General features: G+C 35.3%; 1 protein-coding gene across 1 annotated transcript in view; it reads right to left on the bottom strand.

Annotated features, from left to right (window-relative positions):
- Positions 1 to 1,424: 1,424 nt before the first annotated feature.
- The window catches only part of HELLS (helicase, lymphoid specific), a 36,978-nt gene continuing 18,612 nt past the window's right edge, over positions 1,425 to 19,790 (bottom strand). Inside the window, exons 8-22 of the mRNA XM_026481705.4 lie at positions 17,573 to 17,797; positions 17,047 to 17,229; positions 16,236 to 16,379; positions 13,689 to 13,885; positions 13,389 to 13,485; positions 12,944 to 13,105; positions 11,699 to 11,838; positions 11,474 to 11,612; positions 10,749 to 10,832; positions 10,549 to 10,668; positions 8,397 to 8,513; positions 7,940 to 8,099; positions 5,580 to 5,676; positions 5,411 to 5,487; positions 1,425 to 1,990 (exon numbers count right to left, since the gene is read on the bottom strand). Of these exons, the coding sequence (XP_026337490.1) occupies positions 1,896 to 1,990; positions 5,411 to 5,487; positions 5,580 to 5,676; positions 7,940 to 8,099; positions 8,397 to 8,513; positions 10,549 to 10,668; positions 10,749 to 10,832; positions 11,474 to 11,612; positions 11,699 to 11,838; positions 12,944 to 13,105; positions 13,389 to 13,485; positions 13,689 to 13,885; positions 16,236 to 16,379; positions 17,047 to 17,229; positions 17,573 to 17,797 (2,037 nt within the window). The 3' untranslated portion in view covers positions 1,425 to 1,895. The remainder of the gene's footprint in view (positions 1,991 to 5,410; positions 5,488 to 5,579; positions 5,677 to 7,939; positions 8,100 to 8,396; positions 8,514 to 10,548; positions 10,669 to 10,748; positions 10,833 to 11,473; positions 11,613 to 11,698; positions 11,839 to 12,943; positions 13,106 to 13,388; positions 13,486 to 13,688; positions 13,886 to 16,235; positions 16,380 to 17,046; positions 17,230 to 17,572; positions 17,798 to 19,790) is intronic.

The raw sequence follows: 19,790 nt of genomic DNA on the forward strand, positions 1-19,790 counted from the left end.
TCAAGTAGTCACCTGGATGTGAGTTCAGGAGAAAGATTATGGCTAGAGATATAAATCTGAGTCATCTAGTCAAAGCAATGAGGTAAGACCATCAGTGGAGCCCCAAGCCCTGCTTGGGACATTCTCATGTCTAGGAGTCAAGGACATAAGAAAGAAATAGTTAAGGGGACTAAGAAAGAACCAGAGAAGTAGGAAGGAAAACCAGGCGATGTGTTTGCTAGAAACTAGCAAACTAAAAAAAATTGCTTAGTGGATGTTAGTGGCGGTTATACAACTATAGGGAAATGTTGCTTAAATATCCAAGCAACCTGAAGTGACAGATCTCAGTTAAGTGTTCCAATGGAAAAGACAGGGATGACTGGAACAGGTTCAGATAAAAAGTGGAAAAGAACAAATGACAACAAGGAAAACGAATGCAGACAACTTTCAAGTTCTTTTCTGATTCTATTTTCTCAGGGCCAAGAGGAAGGAAGGTGAGAGGGAGGAGTTACTACAGATTTGAGGACAGAGGTGAACCCATGAAATCATCACTGGAAAAAATACTAGGGAATCTTAGTAGGAAGACTAAGCAACCAAATTATGGGGATGTTTGGTCAGCACAATTGGCTAGTAAACATTCCCACTTAAAAAAACACACCTCTCTGGAGTCTTTGCATCAGACTGAGTATTTTCTCAAAATGGTTTTTCTTCTCAGTCCTAGCTCAATTACCCTACGGCAGAGATAGTCTGATCTACATTGAATATAACACGTTCCTGGGGCACCTGGGTGGCACAGTCAGTTGAGCAACTGCCTTTGGCTCAGGTCGTGATCCCAGGGTTCTAGGATTGAGCCCTGTGTCAGGCTCCCTGCACGGTGGGTGGCCTGCTTCTCCCTCTCCCTCTGCCGCTCCCCCTGCTTGTGCTGTCAAATAAATAAATAAAATCTTTAAATTTAGTAAGAATAATAACAGTTTCCCAAGAGACAAACAACCTACACAGAAATGGTTCAGGGAGCATTCAGGAACTCTTTTCCTCACCATCTGATATACACACAGGGCCTAAATTGTTCCTATTTTGGCCTTTATGTTCCCTTATCATATACTATGAATTTTATATTATTTACATTCCTACACCCTATTTTCTTTTCTCAGGCACTATTTACCCTCTTACTATACATTCGAGGTCTCTTTTTTCTTGTTCTACTCTTGTTTTGCATGATACACTACCACTTCCAATTTCTGGTCTTTTGTCAAGACCCTACAGTTTTTTCAAAAGCCTGCTCTGCAATAACCAATGTCCACTTGAAATCTTTATATGATATGTGTATAGTACTAATCAATAAAATCAAGTCAACATAATGTTGAATCACAATGGCAGGCAAGACTTTCTTATTATTTCACCTGAGCCATTATATTTTTCTGAAAAAATAATTTGCTGAGATCATCTTATAACAAACATTTATTTGGAAAACTATTTTATAGAAATAGACCCTAATATCAAACAATTTCTTATTTAAACAAGAGAAAGCATAATCTCAATCTTTCCCCCATCAATGCCTACTCCAAAACTGAAGTACCCCAAACCCAATAACTGTACTGCTAAAAGGGGGGGAAAAAGACATTAAACTTCCACAGGAAGACTGTATAAATCTGGCAGTGGTTAAGTACACATCAGCCTGTACCCAAGAATATTACCGAGCCTGAAAAAGTAATGGAAGATCTAACCTTACTATGAATACTTCTTTGTTCTTAATAAGGCTCAGAAAATTACCATCTACTAATTATGCAATGGTACAAGTTTCATTATGTAAACTGATAGAATCAAAAAAGTGAAGTGGATAATCTGAATTTTAAAACCAATACAGATAAATCACTAGATGTAAACAACAACTTTAAAAGACAGTCTTTAGCTCCACTTTAAAACAAACATTCAGGACTGGAATCCTCAGAATTTTCTAGTATCTTGAAAATCCCCATCTTCTCTTTAATCGGTCCTGAGACATTCATTTGATCTAAGAGAAAATACATAAACAAGTATTTATTTTTTAAAAAGTATACGAACCTAAAAAGGAATCTTAAAAGAGATGTCCAATATGTTGTTATAAGAAGAGTCATCTGTCCAAAGCTTAAAAACCCACAGAAATGTGGGACACTTTATTCCTTAATCATGAATAGTCAACATAGCAAAAGTGAGAAAGTATACTCCTTTTATTTCAATGACAACTGGACTCTTAAGAAACAAATATCAGTTTACTAATCAAAATCACTTCTACTGAATGTAAGATACACAGGTATAGAACACCAATTTGAAATTACATTTTGAGATGTTTAAAAAAAATAAAAAGCCCAATCATGGTTAGTTTAAAAGCTAGGAAGCAAGACACCATGAATATCTACCTTCATACACACCCCTCACTTCTAATGTGTGTGGTCTTTTACATTTTTGTCAATGTTAGCTACAGAATGCAATCTTTACTGGTTTTGAATGGCATTAGTCCAATTTCTTTGGATGCTGAAGCATCTTTGTATGTTAACTGGCCACTTCTTTCCTAGTAACTGCATGCTCAAGTTGTCCTGGGATCAAGCCCCAAATCGGGCTCCCTCCTCTGCATGGAGCCAGCTTCTCCCTCTGCTTATGTTCTCTCTGTCAAATAAGTAAGTACAATCTTAAAAAAAAAAAAAACAGGGGCGCCTGGGTGGCACAGCGGTTAAGCGTCTGCCTTCAGCTCAGGGCGTAATCCCGGCGTTGTGGGATCGAGTCCCACATCAGGCTCCTCCACTGTGAGCCTGCTTCTTCCTCTCCCACTCCCCCTGCTTGTGTTCCCTCTCTCGCTGGCTGTCTCTATCTCTGTCGAATAAATAAATAAAATCTTAAAAAAAAAAAAAAAAACACAGAATAGCTAAAACTTATTTTGAAAAAGAACAAAACTGGATTTGCTCCTCACAATTTCAAAATTGACCACAAACCTGTAATAATCAAGACAGTGTGATAGTGGCATAGGACTGACAAACAGATCATGGGGCCAGAATTGAGAGTATAGAAATAAACTATTACATTTATGATCAACTGCCTTTCAATAATACTGTCAAGGCAATTCAATAGGGAAAGAATAACCTTTTCAACAAATGGTGCTGGGACAACTAAGTAACAACACGCACAAAAAAATTTAGACCTTTATCTCATACTCTGCAGAAAAATTAACTCAAATGCAAGAATTCTTCAAAGAAAATACCATGACCTTTATTTGGTGAAGATTACTTAGGCATGACATCAAAATCATGAGTGGTAACAAAAAAAGAATAACTAGACTTTATCAAAATTAAAAATTTTGACCTTCAAAAAGACACTAATTAAGAAAAGTGCAAGACAAGGGGTGCCTGGATGGCTCAGTTAGAGCATGCAACTCTTGATCTCAGGATCATGAGTTCGAGCCCCACACTGGGCGTAGAGTTAAGTTAAAAAACAAAACAAAACAAAACATGCAAGCTAAACCACATGCAAGCTAAGCCACAAACTGGGAGAAAATATTTGCAGAACATGTATCAGGTAAAGGACTTAAATCTCAAATATATAAAGACTTCTTTCAACTCAATGATAAGACAAGAGCACAACTTTAAAAACATCTTTTTGAAACGAAGTTAAAGACATCATGAAATTAAACCCAGTGATGTGCTCGCAAATGTTTAACAACTGGCTCCCCTGATGCCTTGCCCCACCAAACAGCCCTGATTTGTAGTTTTTTTCCCATCTCCATGGTATTGAATACCCCCACCATCATCAATACCAAGGTACCGACATAATAGTGTTGAACTACGGTTGGGCAAAGATGTGCAGCAGTACAGCATTATATAGTATTTCCACTATTACAGATACAATACACACAATCAAGAGCATAGATATTAGTAGTATGTTAATATTATAATTGGGATAGGATGAGTTTTAAATATTTATTATATTTGTTTCAAGATAATTTATGGTTACCATTGTAGACATCAATTCGTTATTGTAAAGACATAAATAAAAGCAGCAATTTATCCTGCCTCACCTGTACAGACTGTACCCCCTACAGAATAACCAAAGAATTGATAGGGAAAAGTTCTTAATAAACTAATTCTAGCTAATAAAGAAAATCACCATTTTGCAATCCTTAAAGGCAATAATGGTTCTAAACAACCATCATCAATGGATACTAAAACCATTAGGTCAAACGGAAGGACAGAAAACTTTGCAAGATCAACCTGAATCAGCTGACCTATCTTAGCTCACTAAAAATAAGAAACTCAGATATATATGCCACCTGGTAGGATTTAAACTCTGACAATAGCTCTTTTGTCTTGGCTGCTGAGGTACCATCCAGACTAAAGAAGGCACGGAAATGTCAGGAGCATGTCAACCACAGCCACAATGGCAAGCACCAGAAGTACCCAGGAAGCCAGGGTGATCCACTTCAACAACTATCACCCAGGTTACTCTGGGAAAGTTCGTATGGTGCATTACTGCTTCAAGAGTAACCAGAGCTTCTGCACATCTGCCAACCTTGATAAACTGTGGACCTTGGTCAGTAAGCAGACACTGGTAAATGCTGCCAAAAAGAAGACTGGAGGTGATCCTATCATTGATGAAATGCAGCCAGGCTACAAAGTTCTGGGAAAGGAAAAGCTCCCAAAGCAGCCTGTCACCACAGAAGGCCAAATTCTTTAGCAGAACAGCTGAGAAGATTAATGGTGTGTTGGGGTGGGGGACAAGGGGCATGGGGGCTGTGTCCTGGTAGCTTGAAGCCACATGGAAGGAGCCTCATTTTCTCAAAGAGAGAATGAACACAGTACTCCTAAGGAATGGAACCTGATCTAACTAAGCCTGTACAACTATGTATACAGCGGTTTACATTTTTCAGAAAATAAGTAGATTGAGAAAAAAAATCAAAGGACAACACAAAAGGGGTAAAAAAAAAAAAATCAGCCAATTCCAGAATGTAGGTAATTGTCTAGGGCAAATAATTCAGTTTTTGTCAATGACTTGGAAAAACAAAAGTGAGGAGGGTGTTACAGAAGAAAAGAGACAAAGCCAACAACGAAATCTGGATGCTGATTCTAACTATAAAGATTTGAGACCACTGGAGAAATCTCAATATGGCCTAGGTAGATGATATCAAAGTTTTAGTGCCAATTTTCTTAAGTATAATAATGTAATGACATAGTGACTATGTTTAAAGACACGTTCTTCTCAGTAAAAGATGCCTGAGTAAAAGATGGGTAAGATCTCATGATTTTAAGATTCTGACAAAAGAGAATCACAATGAAAAAAGATCAGTTAAATGTTGTGGACTAGTGGCTGAATGAATTACATAAAGGGGTACATTAAGTATTACTATTCTCTCTTTTTACAAGTCTGTTTCAGTTTCCCTTAAAGAAAGTAAAAGCATGATACTTGCCGATGAGATCACTTCTATCTAGCAACAACTCCAGGTCTTTATCACTAATGACCTTCTCTCTTGATCCTTTTACTTCCCTGTAAGAAAACAAAATATTCAAGTCTATATAATAAATCAAAACTGTGAATTACATTTTTCTAAAAAAGTACCTTTTTTAGAAAAACCGTACCTTTCATAATCTCTAGATTTTAGTAATTCCATTAATTCCTTAGGGTCTAAGAAGTTCTTAGATTGATTTAATCCAGACTGACCACCTTTGAAATGATCTAGAAAAAATTTTCAAGAAATTCAAAACACTGAAAATTACTTTTAAAACCAAAATATACTACATTACAAACCAGTCACAATGGCTTATGTTAAAAGTCAAGTGTTGATACGGAAGAAAAGCAACCACAACTCTCCTACTTCCTTGGCAGGAGTGTAAAATGGTATGTCCTCTTGGGGAAAAGTTTAGCAGTTTCCTACAGGTAAACATACACCCACCCAAAGACCAAGAACAAACAAAGGCATATATCCACGAACACTTGTACAAGAGCAGCTTATTCATGAAAACCAAAATCTGGAAAACAATTTAAATGTCAACCAACTAAAGAATGGATAAATAAACTATTAACTTCTAAAACACACAACATAAACGAATCTCAAAAGTAGCTACATATATACATATGAATCCACGTATGAAGTTAAAGGAAAAAGGAATCTATGTGGCAGAAACTGGACCAGTGGTCCTTCTACTGAGGCACAAGGGACCATGGAAATGACTGGTGCACAAGGAAATACTTTTGGATGAAGGAGACACATGAGTGTATAAATTTGTCAAAATTCATCAATCTGTACACTTAAAATCTGGGTATTTTACAGTATGTATATTACCTCAATAAAACACTCTGTCAATATTTTAAACATTCCTTTCAAATTGTTTTTTGTTATTAATTTTTCATAATACTGAAAACAGACTTGGGATAATAAAACTAGACATATGTTTTATTGAAATTATATTCAAAAAAGAAAATATATTTCATCATTCAAATTCCTAAAGCAGCAAAGTGAAAATTTTTTAATTTGCACAAAATTTTATTAGAAAAGTTTTTTATTAGAAAAGTTTTTTCCTCCAGTGTAAATTCCAACTACAATCTGAATATTCAATCAAGTCAAATTAAAGATTTCTAAAACCTAACCCATATTTCCCTCAAAATCAGATATACTGGAGAAAGTATTTTCAAGTAGAGAGAAGGTAGAAAAGTAGCATAAAACAAATTAATAGTGATTTTCAACATTATCATGTTTCCATTTCTCTAGGCTTCACAACTTACAGATGTCTTCAACTTTTGTTAAGGTAGCCATGAAGACAATTTATTGGAAGAGAATTTTATACTTAAAGAATAAAAGTAGAACTTCTCCAAAGAATCTTAGGGAACCAAATAAAACACCAATGCCTCGCTTACGTTATTTCCCGTACTTCTCAGAATCTTTTCCAGTTTAAAAAACTGGAATCTTTTCCAGTTTAAGAAACTTATTTGTGCCTGGGTGGCTCAGTCGGTTAAGCATCCCACTCCTGATTTCAGCTCAGGTCGTGATCTCAGTGTTTTGAGACTGAGCCCCACATTGGGCTCCGTTCTTTCTCCCTCTGCCCCTACAACCTTCTCTCCCTCTCTTAAAAAACAAAAACACACTGTATTTTAAAAATACTAGGTTTGAAATGATGAAATTTTAGACGTTCTATAGAGCCAAATATTTTTTGAAATAGTTCAATCAAGTAGCGCTACTTGAACATATCTTTAATATTCTTTTTTTTTTTTTAAGATTTTATTTATTTATTCGACAGAGATAGAGACAGCCAGTGAGAGAGGGAACACAAGCAGGGGGAGTGGGAGAGGAAGAAGCAGACTCATAGCAGAGGAGCCTGATGTGGGGCTCGATCCCATAACGCTGGGATCACGCCCTGAGCCGAAGGCAGACGCTTAACCGCTGTGCCACCCAGGCGCCCCTATATCTGTAATATTCTAATACTTAATATACTGGACTAGTAAGAAGTGGCCTCAAGTTTTCTTAAAACCTTTTGGCAAGCAATCTCTTATGAAGAATAAGCATTAACATCATGCCAAATCCCCATTACAGAGTTTAGGATATGGCACTTTTAAAGTCCTGGGGAGTTTTCTTTGCCCCTCTGCTCCTCATCTAGACACTAATGTTTTTCCTTCATTTATGTTTATAGTAACACTAACCTAGTTTAGGTCTTTATAGCAGTAAACTCCCCACTATCTATTTTATTTTTTTAAGTAGACTTCATGCCCAACATGGAGCCAAACATGGGGCTTGACCTTACGACCCTGAGATGAAGACCTGAGCCAAGATCAAGAGTCAGGTACTCCCCCAACTGACCCACCTAGGCGCCGCTCCCCACTGCCTATTTAAATCCTACACTAGTTAAGTTGTACCAATTTCTTTTTAAAGAAAATAACAGTAATGAAATCTCACAATAAACAACAGACAACTGAAATGAGAAAAGTACTACAAAGTATTATTTACTTTTGTGGATGATCAACTTTTCCAGTTTTCTTTTAGCAGCTGCTCTTTCCACAATCTTCTGATCTATAGTATTTGCTGTGACAAGACGATATACAACAACCGGCTTTGTCTGACCAATTCTATGACATCTATCCTGGGCCTGAAGATCAGACTGGGGATTCTTAAGGTGAAAAGAAAAATATTATTTAACAGTTTAGCGTTAAAGTTATGTAAACTACTGAAGTTAAATGCATGATCCAATCAGAACCTTTTAAAGCGTCTTAACTCATTTTAATTTCTAGAATGGTTTCAGTGATAAAACATATTCTCAACTTTACACACAGGGCACTTGATAATGATTTTTGTCTTAAGATGGGATACCTTTTCCAAATAGATAAATAAAACTACAAAGCATACTATGAAAGATAAAAACTTCAGAATGGAAATATACCAGCATATTGTTATACTTCCAACTTACCCAATCACTATCATAAATGATAACTGTATCTGCTGCAGTCAAATTAATGCCCAGGCCACCAGCTCGTGTACTCACTAAGAAAATAAACACATCTGGATCTGTGTTGAAGCTGTGCATCTAAAAGAAAAAAAGAAAAAAAAAAAAAGGGTAAACTCAAGGAATTAAGAAAAAAACGATCATTGCCTAGAATGTGGACATGGTGTTACATGGGGAGCAACCATCTTATAACCACCTGTTTATAGCAAAGGAGTGGGGAGGGCAATGCCAAGGGATATAAGCCAGCATTCTTCAAACTAGGTATGAATTCTTCAGTATCTACAGGACTTTTGATGTGGAGTAAATAAATACTGAAAACCCCAGAAGTCATCAAAGTTGAAAAAGACCAATTTGCTGAAAAGAGAAAATTATCAAAGATCAACTCCCACAAAACAAAAAATTGTGAAGCATTACCTACTGCCCAGGTTAAGACAATAAACCTCAGAAACAGTCTATCAATCTGATCTTCAGAGGAGCTTGAGACAGGGTAGCTGGGGCCAGTCACACAGATACATCATGCCTATGTGACTAACCCTCAATGGAAACGTTGTACAGCAAGGTTCAGATGAGCTTCCCTGACTTACTTCACATGTGCAGTTACAAACTGCTGCTGGGAGAATTAAGTGCAGTCTGTGTAACCCCCACTGAAAATTCACATCTAGCTTCTCCTAGACTTCACCCTATGTGACTTTTCTTTTGCTGATTTTAATCTGTATCCTTTCACTGTAATAAATCATAGCTATGAGCATTAGAAATTAAGAAAAGAGAACTAACTTTAGCCTAAAGAACTGAGGAGGGAAATTTTTTTAAGATTTTATTTATTTATTTGACAGAGAGAGAGAGACAGCCAGCGAGAGAGGGAACACAAGCAGGGGGAGTGGGAGAGGAAGAAGCAGGCTCCCAGCAGAGGAGCCTGATGTGGGGCTCGATCCCAGAATGCTGGGATCACGCCCTGAGCAGAAGGCAGACGCTTAACGACTGAGCCACCCAGGCGCCCCAGAAATTGTTTTTAATTACAGCCAATTAAAAAGTGTACCCAAAGAAGACCTAATCAATCATTTAGATCCAGGAAGCAATTATGTTAACATATAAAACATCTGCTTACATTAACTTCATTTGTTTTCCAAGCCCCTCTTTTATTAAGGATATTTTTGTTGGGGCGCCTGGATGGCTCAATCGGTTAAGTGTCTGCCTTAGGCTCAGGTCATGATCCCAGAGTCCTGGGATGGAGCCCAGCATCAGGATTCCTGCTCAGCGGGAGCCTGCTTCTCCCCGGACCCTCTGCCACTCCCCCTGCTTCTGCTCTCTCTCAAATAAATAATATCTTTTAAAAAAATAAAAGGATATTTTTGTTAAAAAAGAAAACTACCACATCACAAGGGAAGTTTAAGGAAGACTAATATTTAAAAAAAAAAGTCTAGACCATTCTCTCTTAAAAAACAGTGACCAAAACCACAACAACAAAACCCCAAGTGGTTTCCCAGTGGATGGGGTAGGCAGAAAAAGTGGGCTGCCTGAGAGGGGGCATGAGAGAACTTTCAGAGCTGATGTTAAGTTTGCATTCATCAAAACTCAGAAAATGTACACTTGACTTTACTCACTTCGGGATATGTAAAATTTACCCAAAAAGACAAAATATGCTGAAATAGAAGGGAATTATCAACTATAATTTATTTTGAAATGCCCCCCAAAAGATAAAATGCTAAATGGATACAGAAAAGGACTGATTCTATATCAAAAGTATGTGACAAAAGGAATAGTATAAGCTTAACAACAGGTTCTTGGATTTATAGGTGGTTTCTGTTCCTTCTTTCAATTGCTTAGATTTTAAATTTTCACTGAAATGTTGAGGTAGAGGAAGAGCCAAAGTCCATCCTGTCACCTCAATATTCTTACAGTGGTAGTGAAGCAGGATATTACTAAGTCAAGTTGGACCAGAAAACATACATAATTTAAGAAATGTTAAGACTTATCAATACTAAATAAAAATGCTTATGTTTTTGATACTGCTACAAGGTTTTTAGTCTATCAATTTGTGGGTCTACTCTGAACATTACTTTAGAAATCAAGATAGCCACAAAAGAGCATTTGGTATGTATGACACAAGTAGTCTTACATTTTTTTCTCTCTCTGAGTAAGACATGGATCCATCAAGCCTGCTAAAGTTGAAATTTCGAAAGTGGCAATAATCCATCAAAATGTCCAACATTCTTGTCATTTGTGAAAAAAGCAGCACCTGAAATTTAAATATATTTTAGTATCTATACCAATTAATAGGAAGTAATTAAATAACCAAAATCCAATCAAAAGTACCACCTTATGACCTCTGGCTTTTAGTTCTGGCAGCATTCGATCCAAAATTAAGAATTTCCCAGAATTTGTTACCAATTCTTCATCAACCTTAAAAGCAGGCAAAGAAAAGAAGAAATAGTCACAATAATTAACAATAATCTGTTTTTGTCAAAATAAAATCTAGGTAAATAGCTCATTTTCAGTGACAAGTCCCCATAAAACTTCGAATTAAAAAAAGTTGACCTTATCATTTGGTCTTTTTAAATAAGAAGACAGTTCTTCCTCAAGGAAAGACGTATTCTAGAATTTAAAATGGGGGCACCTGAGTGGCTCAGTCAGTTAAGCACCCAACTCTCGATTTAAGCTCGGGTCATGATCTCAGGGTCATGAGATCAAGCCCCACATAGGGCTCCACACTGAGCATGGATCCTGCTTAAGATTCTCTCTCCCTCTGCCCCTCCCACACACTGAGCACACACTCTCTCTCTCTAAATAAACAGAAAGAATGATTTCACAAAAACAAATATCAATTCAAGTCCAACCTTGAACTATCCTCCCCACTCTTCTCCCAAAGGCTTTATAATAAGAGAACATAAAGTTTAAAGTTACTGCACACATGTTGAAGTTTATTCTTTTTTTAAAGATTTATTTATTTGATGGGAGGTAGGAGAGTGCAGGAGAGAAGGGAGGGAATGGGAGGGAGGGATAGTTACAGAAATCAAAACAGTACATTATTAAATGGTATTCACCTTAAACTCTTGTGTGACCGGGTCTATAGGATACTCAATCAAATATGGATGATTACAGCACTTACGAAGGAGCATCATTATATTCTGCAGCTTCAGATTAACCTCAGATTCTATAGGGATATTTGTTTCCACAACAGCTCTACCAAAAACATATAATCCATGAATGTGAGAAATACAAAAAGTATCATGGTTTAAAGGATACTTAAATTTATCTTAAACTCACACCTTTCTCGGTCTACTTCTGGCTGCATTTGACTCATCAACTTTTCCAATTCATTAGGGAAATCATCTATTTTGCTGTAATTTATTGACTTTCTAGTTCGCCGTCTTGGTCGTCCAGTGGGACTTAGCTCTATGGTTTCTTTCTAAAAGTGAACAATTAAAAAGGAATATATGTTTAAGAAGCTAAAATCTTAAATTCTAAATGCATGAAGTTGTAATATTTTTATGTGCAAATGTTTTAAGATATAAAGAGAAAAATAATTTTGTCTTTCATCATCTAGTTTAGGGATTTCCAAAGGCACAAAATAAAGGATCCATAAACTCTGGCCAAGAGCAAATGTTGTCATGTGAAGTCTAATTATTTTAACGCTTATGAAAATATCAGAGAATTAGAGTAAATGCCTCCAGATCTCAGTGGAAAAAATTATGGATGGACAGAACAGTTCTGAATATATAAAAAGGTATTTAATAACTTAGGGTTAAATTAAGGGCTCCACGTATCTGCATCAGAGAATATTTCTTTGGATTGGTATAACAGTGCAACAAAATTCCTCATAATAAGTAATGATTATAAATTTCTAATAGCTAAAAAGCCAGATCCTCTTTTTAATTTTAATAAAAACTGGGGAACAGAGTCTATTGGTTGAACAAAAGAGAAATGTACAGAAACACAAATGTTCTGAAAAGTAAGACAGGTCCATAGCATACAGTAAAATATGTGGACATTTAAACAAAATTTAAGGGTCTCCTAATCTTTAGTTTTAAGATAATCACATTCCACTTTAATCTTTTATATAATATGATGGGTGACTAAAGAAGATATTTCTTTCAAATAAGGTATTCTATTACATTTCTTGGCGATCAATAATCTCCTATAAAGGGCTTGTGGGGGGGGTGTGGATTGGTCTAGCTGGGGAACTCTTATATATAGTATGTGCTTGTTCAAATGTATTTCCAAGTCCATCCCCACACAACACGATCTGGGTTAATCTGGGACTGAATAAAAAAATTTAACAAACATTCCAGATAACTATAAAGCAATTAATGGATAGAGCCATCACCTGAATTTTAGCAGGATCACAGAATTACGACAAGACAACTTTTGCTATTGAACTTATGCCTTATACTCTAGTTAAAATTCACCCTCTACAAGTCATAAAAACAGGTGAAAAGCTCTAAGATTGAAATTAACCATGAAATTTCCAAAGCCAACTGTTATTTACAGTTTATGTCAAATGCATACTCTACCTCACTGCATCCAAACATGTTTGCAATTGTACGGTTCACAATGGCTGTATAAAAGATCTCTTGTTTCTTTGAAAGCGGTGCATAAACAACTACTTCTCGTTTAGGAGGAACTTCGAGAGCAACATCAGATTTTAGTCTTCTCAGTAAGAAAGGTGTTAGAATCTACAATTTAAACATGAATAAACAGGTGAATATTAAGCATTCCTATGCTTTCAGGCAATACTCTCTCCACACACCTCTTTGTCCCTTCTTTCTTTTTCCTTTATAAATACTACCAAGTCTTGAAAAACAAAGACCCCCCTTGGATTTAACTTACTCCCTTGCTCCTCCCCCACCCCCCAGGTCACTTTTTCAAAATCTACTACAAATGCTTGAACAGGTAATCTATGGGGTTCCTTTTTTATTCTAGGAGTCCATAGTAAGGAGAATAAGACAAAGTCACAACCTGGTGCAGCATATGCAATACATTCTGTTCTCTTTCTTTAGCAATAATATCTTCAGCAGTTTCAGAAAGACTAGTGATATCAAACCAAGATTCAAAGCTGTAAGAGAAAAAAATAATTACAAGTTAACCTATCACAAAAATCAATTACATTAATATATATATATACACACACCACAAAGAACTTGCCAAAAAGCTATCATTTTAATCCAGCTACCTAGAAGAAAGGAATTAATTTTAACTAAGAGCACAGATTTGAGATTAGAAAAATATAGAAAACAGTTAAATAACTGGCTTACCTACCTTTTTAAGTCATCAAATACATCTGGCAACAAAAAGTTTAGCAATGACCAAAGTTCTGATAAATTGTTTTGCAAGGGAGTACCAGTCAAAAGAAGTTTGTTATCTGCATTGAATCGTTTTAACTCCCTGATTAGACGGCATTTCATGTTCTTAATCCTGTGTCCTTCATCTACTATTAAGTATTTCCAATAGCAGTGCTAGAAAAGGAATTTAGGGAAAAACTTTAAAATGATGATCTCACAATTTTTTCTAAATTATAAAAATAAAACTTCTTTATCAAGGAAGGATGTTAAAATTTACCAAATGGCATTGGTCTATGTATTGAGATAGTCATGTTTTCCTCTGATCTACTAAAAGGATAAAGAAATTCCCTAAAACTGATGTATTCTTGTGTTCCTAAAACAGACCTCCCTTGTGAGGAACTAATGAAGTCCACCTGCTATTATGTATTTAAATTTTTTCTATTCACATTCTTTAGTCAAAGCAGTCTGGGAGCACCTGGGCAGTGCAACCAGTTGAGTGTCCCACTCGATTTTGGCTCAGGTCCTGAGATCGAGCCCCACGTCAGGCTCTGCGCTCAGCGTGGAGTCCACTTGAGATTCTCTTTCCTTCTTCATCTATCCCTCCCACTTGTGCTCTCTTTCTCACCCTCTCTCTCTAAAAATAAATCTTAAAAAAAAAAAAGCAGTCTGTGGTTTCCCTGTGTAATGCTTTGTCAGGTTTTGATTAGTGTTGTACTAGATTCCTAAAAAAGAACTAAAGTTTTTATTAGTTCCACATGCTTTGAAACAAATATTAGAATTTTCATTCTTGAGGCCTACATCTGAAACTGACACTCTTTTTAATCTGATGGTGTTCTCAAGTTTTTTATGTAATTACTGATTTGTTTAGGCTTTGCCTTTCTTCTGGAGCCAGTTTTAGTAATCTCTATCTTCACTGAAAGCCATCCATCTATTTTCAGTAAGTTGTCATAAAAATTATTTTCTCATTTTCCAAAACCTTGTTAAAAAAAAAAAAAAGCAAAAACAACAAAACTACAATCTTACTCTGAGCATTATAATCTCAAAGCAGAAAAAACCCTTGTAGAAAAAAAAGCAAAAACAACAAAAAAATCTTACTCTTTTTTCTGTGCGTTCTCTTTTATCTTGATCGGGCAAGCTTAAAGTTCATCTATTTTATTGTTTAAAAATACAGAAATATGGAATATTTCTGGGAAATATAAATACCAATCTGGCAAGCGTAGGCATCCCTGGAGAACAGGATTGGCAAATTGGGGGGAAGAGTATAAAATGGGGCATTTTTTGCATTACACTTTAATACCTTCATAGCAAAATTTTAAAAAAATTTTTAACATAATGACTTTTTTAAAAGAAAAACAACTGGGACTTCTTTTGCTGGTAATACCAGATAACCCAAATAACCTCTCACTATAAGACATCTACCATAAAAAAGCCAAACAAAATAAATAAATATGTAAAAGCAAAGAGAAAACCCAATGCAACAGAAATAATGAGGGTTCTGAAAAATGATTTGTTAAGTTAACAGATACTTCTGCAACCGGTCAGCAATAGGAGCCCTGCACCCCCAAAGTGAAGATCCTTAAAATAATATCCTAAGTTCAGTGAAAGGGGAAATTACAAAAATTCTAGCTACTAGCAAATGGAATTGACAATAAAGCTCATCTGTTCCAATACGGGCAGGGTAGGGAGGTCAAAATAGTTAGAATGGCTTTCATATTATATTATTTAGTAGAAAACGGAAGTTTCAAGACACGATGTATAAATTATATCTATATGCTAACAAAAATATTTAATATAGCAGCATTCTCAGAATTACAACTGCTTTGAAGTCTGTATGCTTTTTTCTATAAGCAGCGTATATTACTTTTACTGTGAAGAAGTAACATAACTGCAATTCATATTCTAAATTTTCACCAGCACACAAGTAAAATTTGATATACCAGACAGAGAAAGGAAAACAAAGCTGTAAAGAACTATATGTGAAATAGGTGGAGCAGTGATAGAGAAGTGAAAATACCAAAAAATGAACTGAAAGAGGCAATGAGCAAAGGTTAACTTTCCAACCGTATTATAACTTAGGCACTAACAAATAAGTAGCTACGACATACACAAAAAACAGATATGCCATGTATTCATCAGACAGTCTAAAAATAACTTGTCTTCATATATTCTATTCTTATTTAATTAAAATTAAATGGATAAGTTCTATATACTTAAACCACATGTCAGACATACCTGTAACATATTCACAGATTAGGTTTATGTCTAGCTGAATTTAACACACTAAAATGATATTATGACTATAGGTCAAGGTGCTATCGCTTTAATTTTCTTGTTAGAGACTACAACCTTCTCAATCTGTTAATATAAACCTTTGGTTTCTAAAAGAATCTGTAGAATACAATCTACTGCTTCCATCAGAAAAAAAAATTAAACAAATGCTACCGGATGGTGAGAAAGTGCTATGAACTAAGAAAAACGTGGTTTATGGATTGATTACAAAGAGTTCAATGGAGACCAATCATACCTGTAATGCATTTCGGTCTCTCATGGCTATTTCAAATGAAGTAATTACCACAGGATGAATCTGCAGTGTCCCTTTCCGCTTGTGGATGTTCTTTACCAATTTTCGACGTTCCTGCTGGGTTCCATGATATAACATAGTAGGAATCTAAAAGATTTTAATATTGATTTACAACAAACTTTAGAACAAAATGCAAATATCAACAGTTTGGAAAATATAAAATTAATCATTTGAGAGAAAAAAAGATAATTTAATCTTAGCTCTATTTTTCCATAGCAAAATGGGTCAATCACCTCTAATATATTACTTTACTACTATGAGAGAATAAATAAGCCATAAGAACAAATCAAGTGTAAGGCAAGGATATGGCTAAGATGACACATATATATGGAAGGAAAACACCACAGTAAGAGAAATAATTTCTACCTAGGTCAGTCTTAGGTGAATTAAACTATCCAATGCACTGAAAATCATCCAGGGATATTTTTGGCAAATACCTGAAATTACTAATACCCATTCTTCCATATACACTTAACATGGATTTTGCTAACATTTGAAAAACAACTCAAGTAGGGGTGCCTGGCTGGCTCAGTCGGAGGAGCAAGCAACTCTTGATCTCGGGGTCATGAGTTCAAGCCCCACATTGGGTGTAGAGATTACGTAAATAAACTTAAAATAAAAACAAAACACAATCCTCAAGATGTAGCGTTTCTATAGTGCAGAAATCAATATAATTATAGTAACAATTCTACGATTCAGGCAACAAAGTAAAATATTTGAAATAGTATATTCAACAAAAGGAAACAAATCTTACATCTGGTGTAAATCTCTGGAATTCAGCCATCCAGTTAGGAAGTGTAGACAAAGGGCCACAGACAAGAAAAGGTCCAGGTACTCCTCTCTGAATCATCAATGCAATTGTAGCAATGCACTGAACTGTCTTTCCCAATCCCATTTCATCTGCTAAAATGCCATTAATTCCATTTTCCCAAAGCATCTGGACAAAATAATACACACTGTATTTAAATTCTGATATAAACACCTGCTGGATTAGCAACAGTTTATTTCTTCTTCTTACCCAAAGATGGAAATTATGGTAAGACTGACATAGTCATGGTTATAACACTTGTGGGAAGTTGGTTATGAAAGCCAAAAAGTGTTGGCAGTCTTGAATAAAATACCAAAACTTTGGTCTAAATAAATTTGAAAATAAGTCTTTACACACAAAGTTTCACATTTAATAATGAACTTGGAAGGAACAACTCAAGTTGTGTTACAGCACAATAGGTTATTATATAGATATGAACCAATATCTTGTATTAAAATAGAGAATTCATTACCCTAAGCCATTCCATGCCTTCCACTTGGTACCATCGCATCACTCCTCCTGTGAAGTGTTTTGGTTGTTGAAAGGGTACTGGCTGTCCATTACATTTCCGAACTGGGTCAAAAAAGAATTTAGTATTCTGCCTAACCGTTTGAGACAATCTATCTTTAATTATACTATTTGAATCTTTGTTTTTCTGAAGGTCTTCTACACAGAGATTAGAAGAGGAGCTTTCATTCTGTAAAGAAAAACGTTTAATTAGAACTTTGATAATCAGAACTTTGATACATAATGCTGCCACCCTCTATTTATCAGAAAATGCAATCAAAATTCACCCAGTCCTATAATCATTAAGTATAGAGAAATAAATCCATTTTGTTGCATAAAACCTTGGAGACAGTTACCCCCATTCTCCCACAAATGCAAAGCCATTGAAAAAAAAATTCTGAAAGTAACCCTTACAGATTACAGGCACACACTACTGAAATGACCTTTACAATTGTACATCCCATCCAAACTTTTAAAATGAACTACTCAAGAATTTATTTAACTATTTTCTTAATAATTTCTTACGCCCAAATCAAAGATAATGGGTAATGTCTATAAAAAATAGAAATGAAAAAAAAATTTTTCTTTCAAGGAAACAAACATTTATTTCCATCTAAATGGGGCAAAGTAAATATAGTTTAAGAACTCCCTACATCAAACTTAAGAGTATCATCTGTAGTGACACTCATTACCGTTGAAGGAAAAGGGGCAAAGTAAATATAGTTTAAGAACTCCCTACATCAAACTTAAGAGTATCATCTGTAGTGACACTCATTGCCAACTTATGACCAATGATAGATTTTACGGGTTAGTGACGTCCACAATTCTATTTTAAGAATTTGAAAACAAGGATTGAGTCAATTCAGATGGAAAAGTCTTATAAACAAGAAATCATAAATAATGCCCCAACTAGATATTCAACTGGAAAACTACAAACCCTGAGTTTCACCATTCCATACATAAAATTAATTTGTGATAATATCACAAACATCAGAGTCAAAACCAGAACCATAAAGCTTTTAGAAGAAAACAGAGTATCTTGATAACCTCGCGACAGGCAAAAATTTCTTAAAATAAGACAAAAACGCACTAACCACCAAAGGCGGGGGGAGTGATAAAATGAGCTACTATAGAACTTATAAATTCTGCTTACTAAAAGATACCATTAAGAAAATGAGTAGGCAAGCCACAAACTGAAAGAAAATACAGTACATAAATCTGACAAAGAACCTGTACATTATATAAAGAACTCATATATCAACAATAAAAGGGCAAGTAGCCCAATAAATGGGCAAAGGATGTGAACAGAAACTTTATAAAAGAAAACATACAGCCATTAACAACATGAAAATACACTTTACATCATTAGTAATTAAGAAAATGCAAAATAAATCCACACAAGATTCATTCCACATTCAGTAAAATGGCTAACATTAAAAAGACTAAGATGAAATGCTGGTAATAATATCAACAGAAACTTTTATATATTGCTGGTGAGAGTAAAATGGTGTGTTTACTCCGGGAAAAAAACTTTCTTATAAAGTTAAAAATACATTTACAATATGATCCAGCAATTCCATTCCTAGGTATATACCCAAGAATACGAAAATATGTCCACACAGACTTGTACACAAATTATCATGGCGGTCTCATTCATAATTCACAAACTGCAAACAATTCAAATGCCCACCCAGAGAATGGATAAAGAAATTATAATATTCATCCAATGGAATTCTACTCAGCAATAAAAGAACAAAAACTAGTAATAAACTCAATAATATAAATGAATTATCAACTCTGTTGAGTAAAAAGTTAACCAGAAATACAAGATAAAAGACTATATATTTAGATTTTATTTGTATGAACTAGCCTGTGATAAAGGTTAAAAACTGGGCAAAACCGGTCTGTGACAGAAGTCAAAAAGCTGTTGCCTCTATGTTTGGTGGTGCGGGAAATGACTGGCAAGGGCTATGAGGGACCCTTCTACCACATAAAAAGGTTCTAGATCTTGATTTGGGTGGTAGTTACACAAATGTATACATTTATCAAAATTCAGCAGAATTAATACAAGCATGGTACACATTTACTTACTGCATATTATAAAATGGTCAAAATTCCATAGTAAATCATGGGAAACTAGATTGATGCTTTATCTTTAAAAATGCAACTAAAGGGGCACCCGT

The sequence above is a fragment of the Ursus arctos genome, unplaced genomic scaffold (genome assembly GCF_023065955.2).
Source record: "Ursus arctos isolate Adak ecotype North America unplaced genomic scaffold, UrsArc2.0 scaffold_7, whole genome shotgun sequence".
Lineage (NCBI taxonomy): Eukaryota > Metazoa > Chordata > Mammalia > Carnivora > Ursidae > Ursus > Ursus arctos.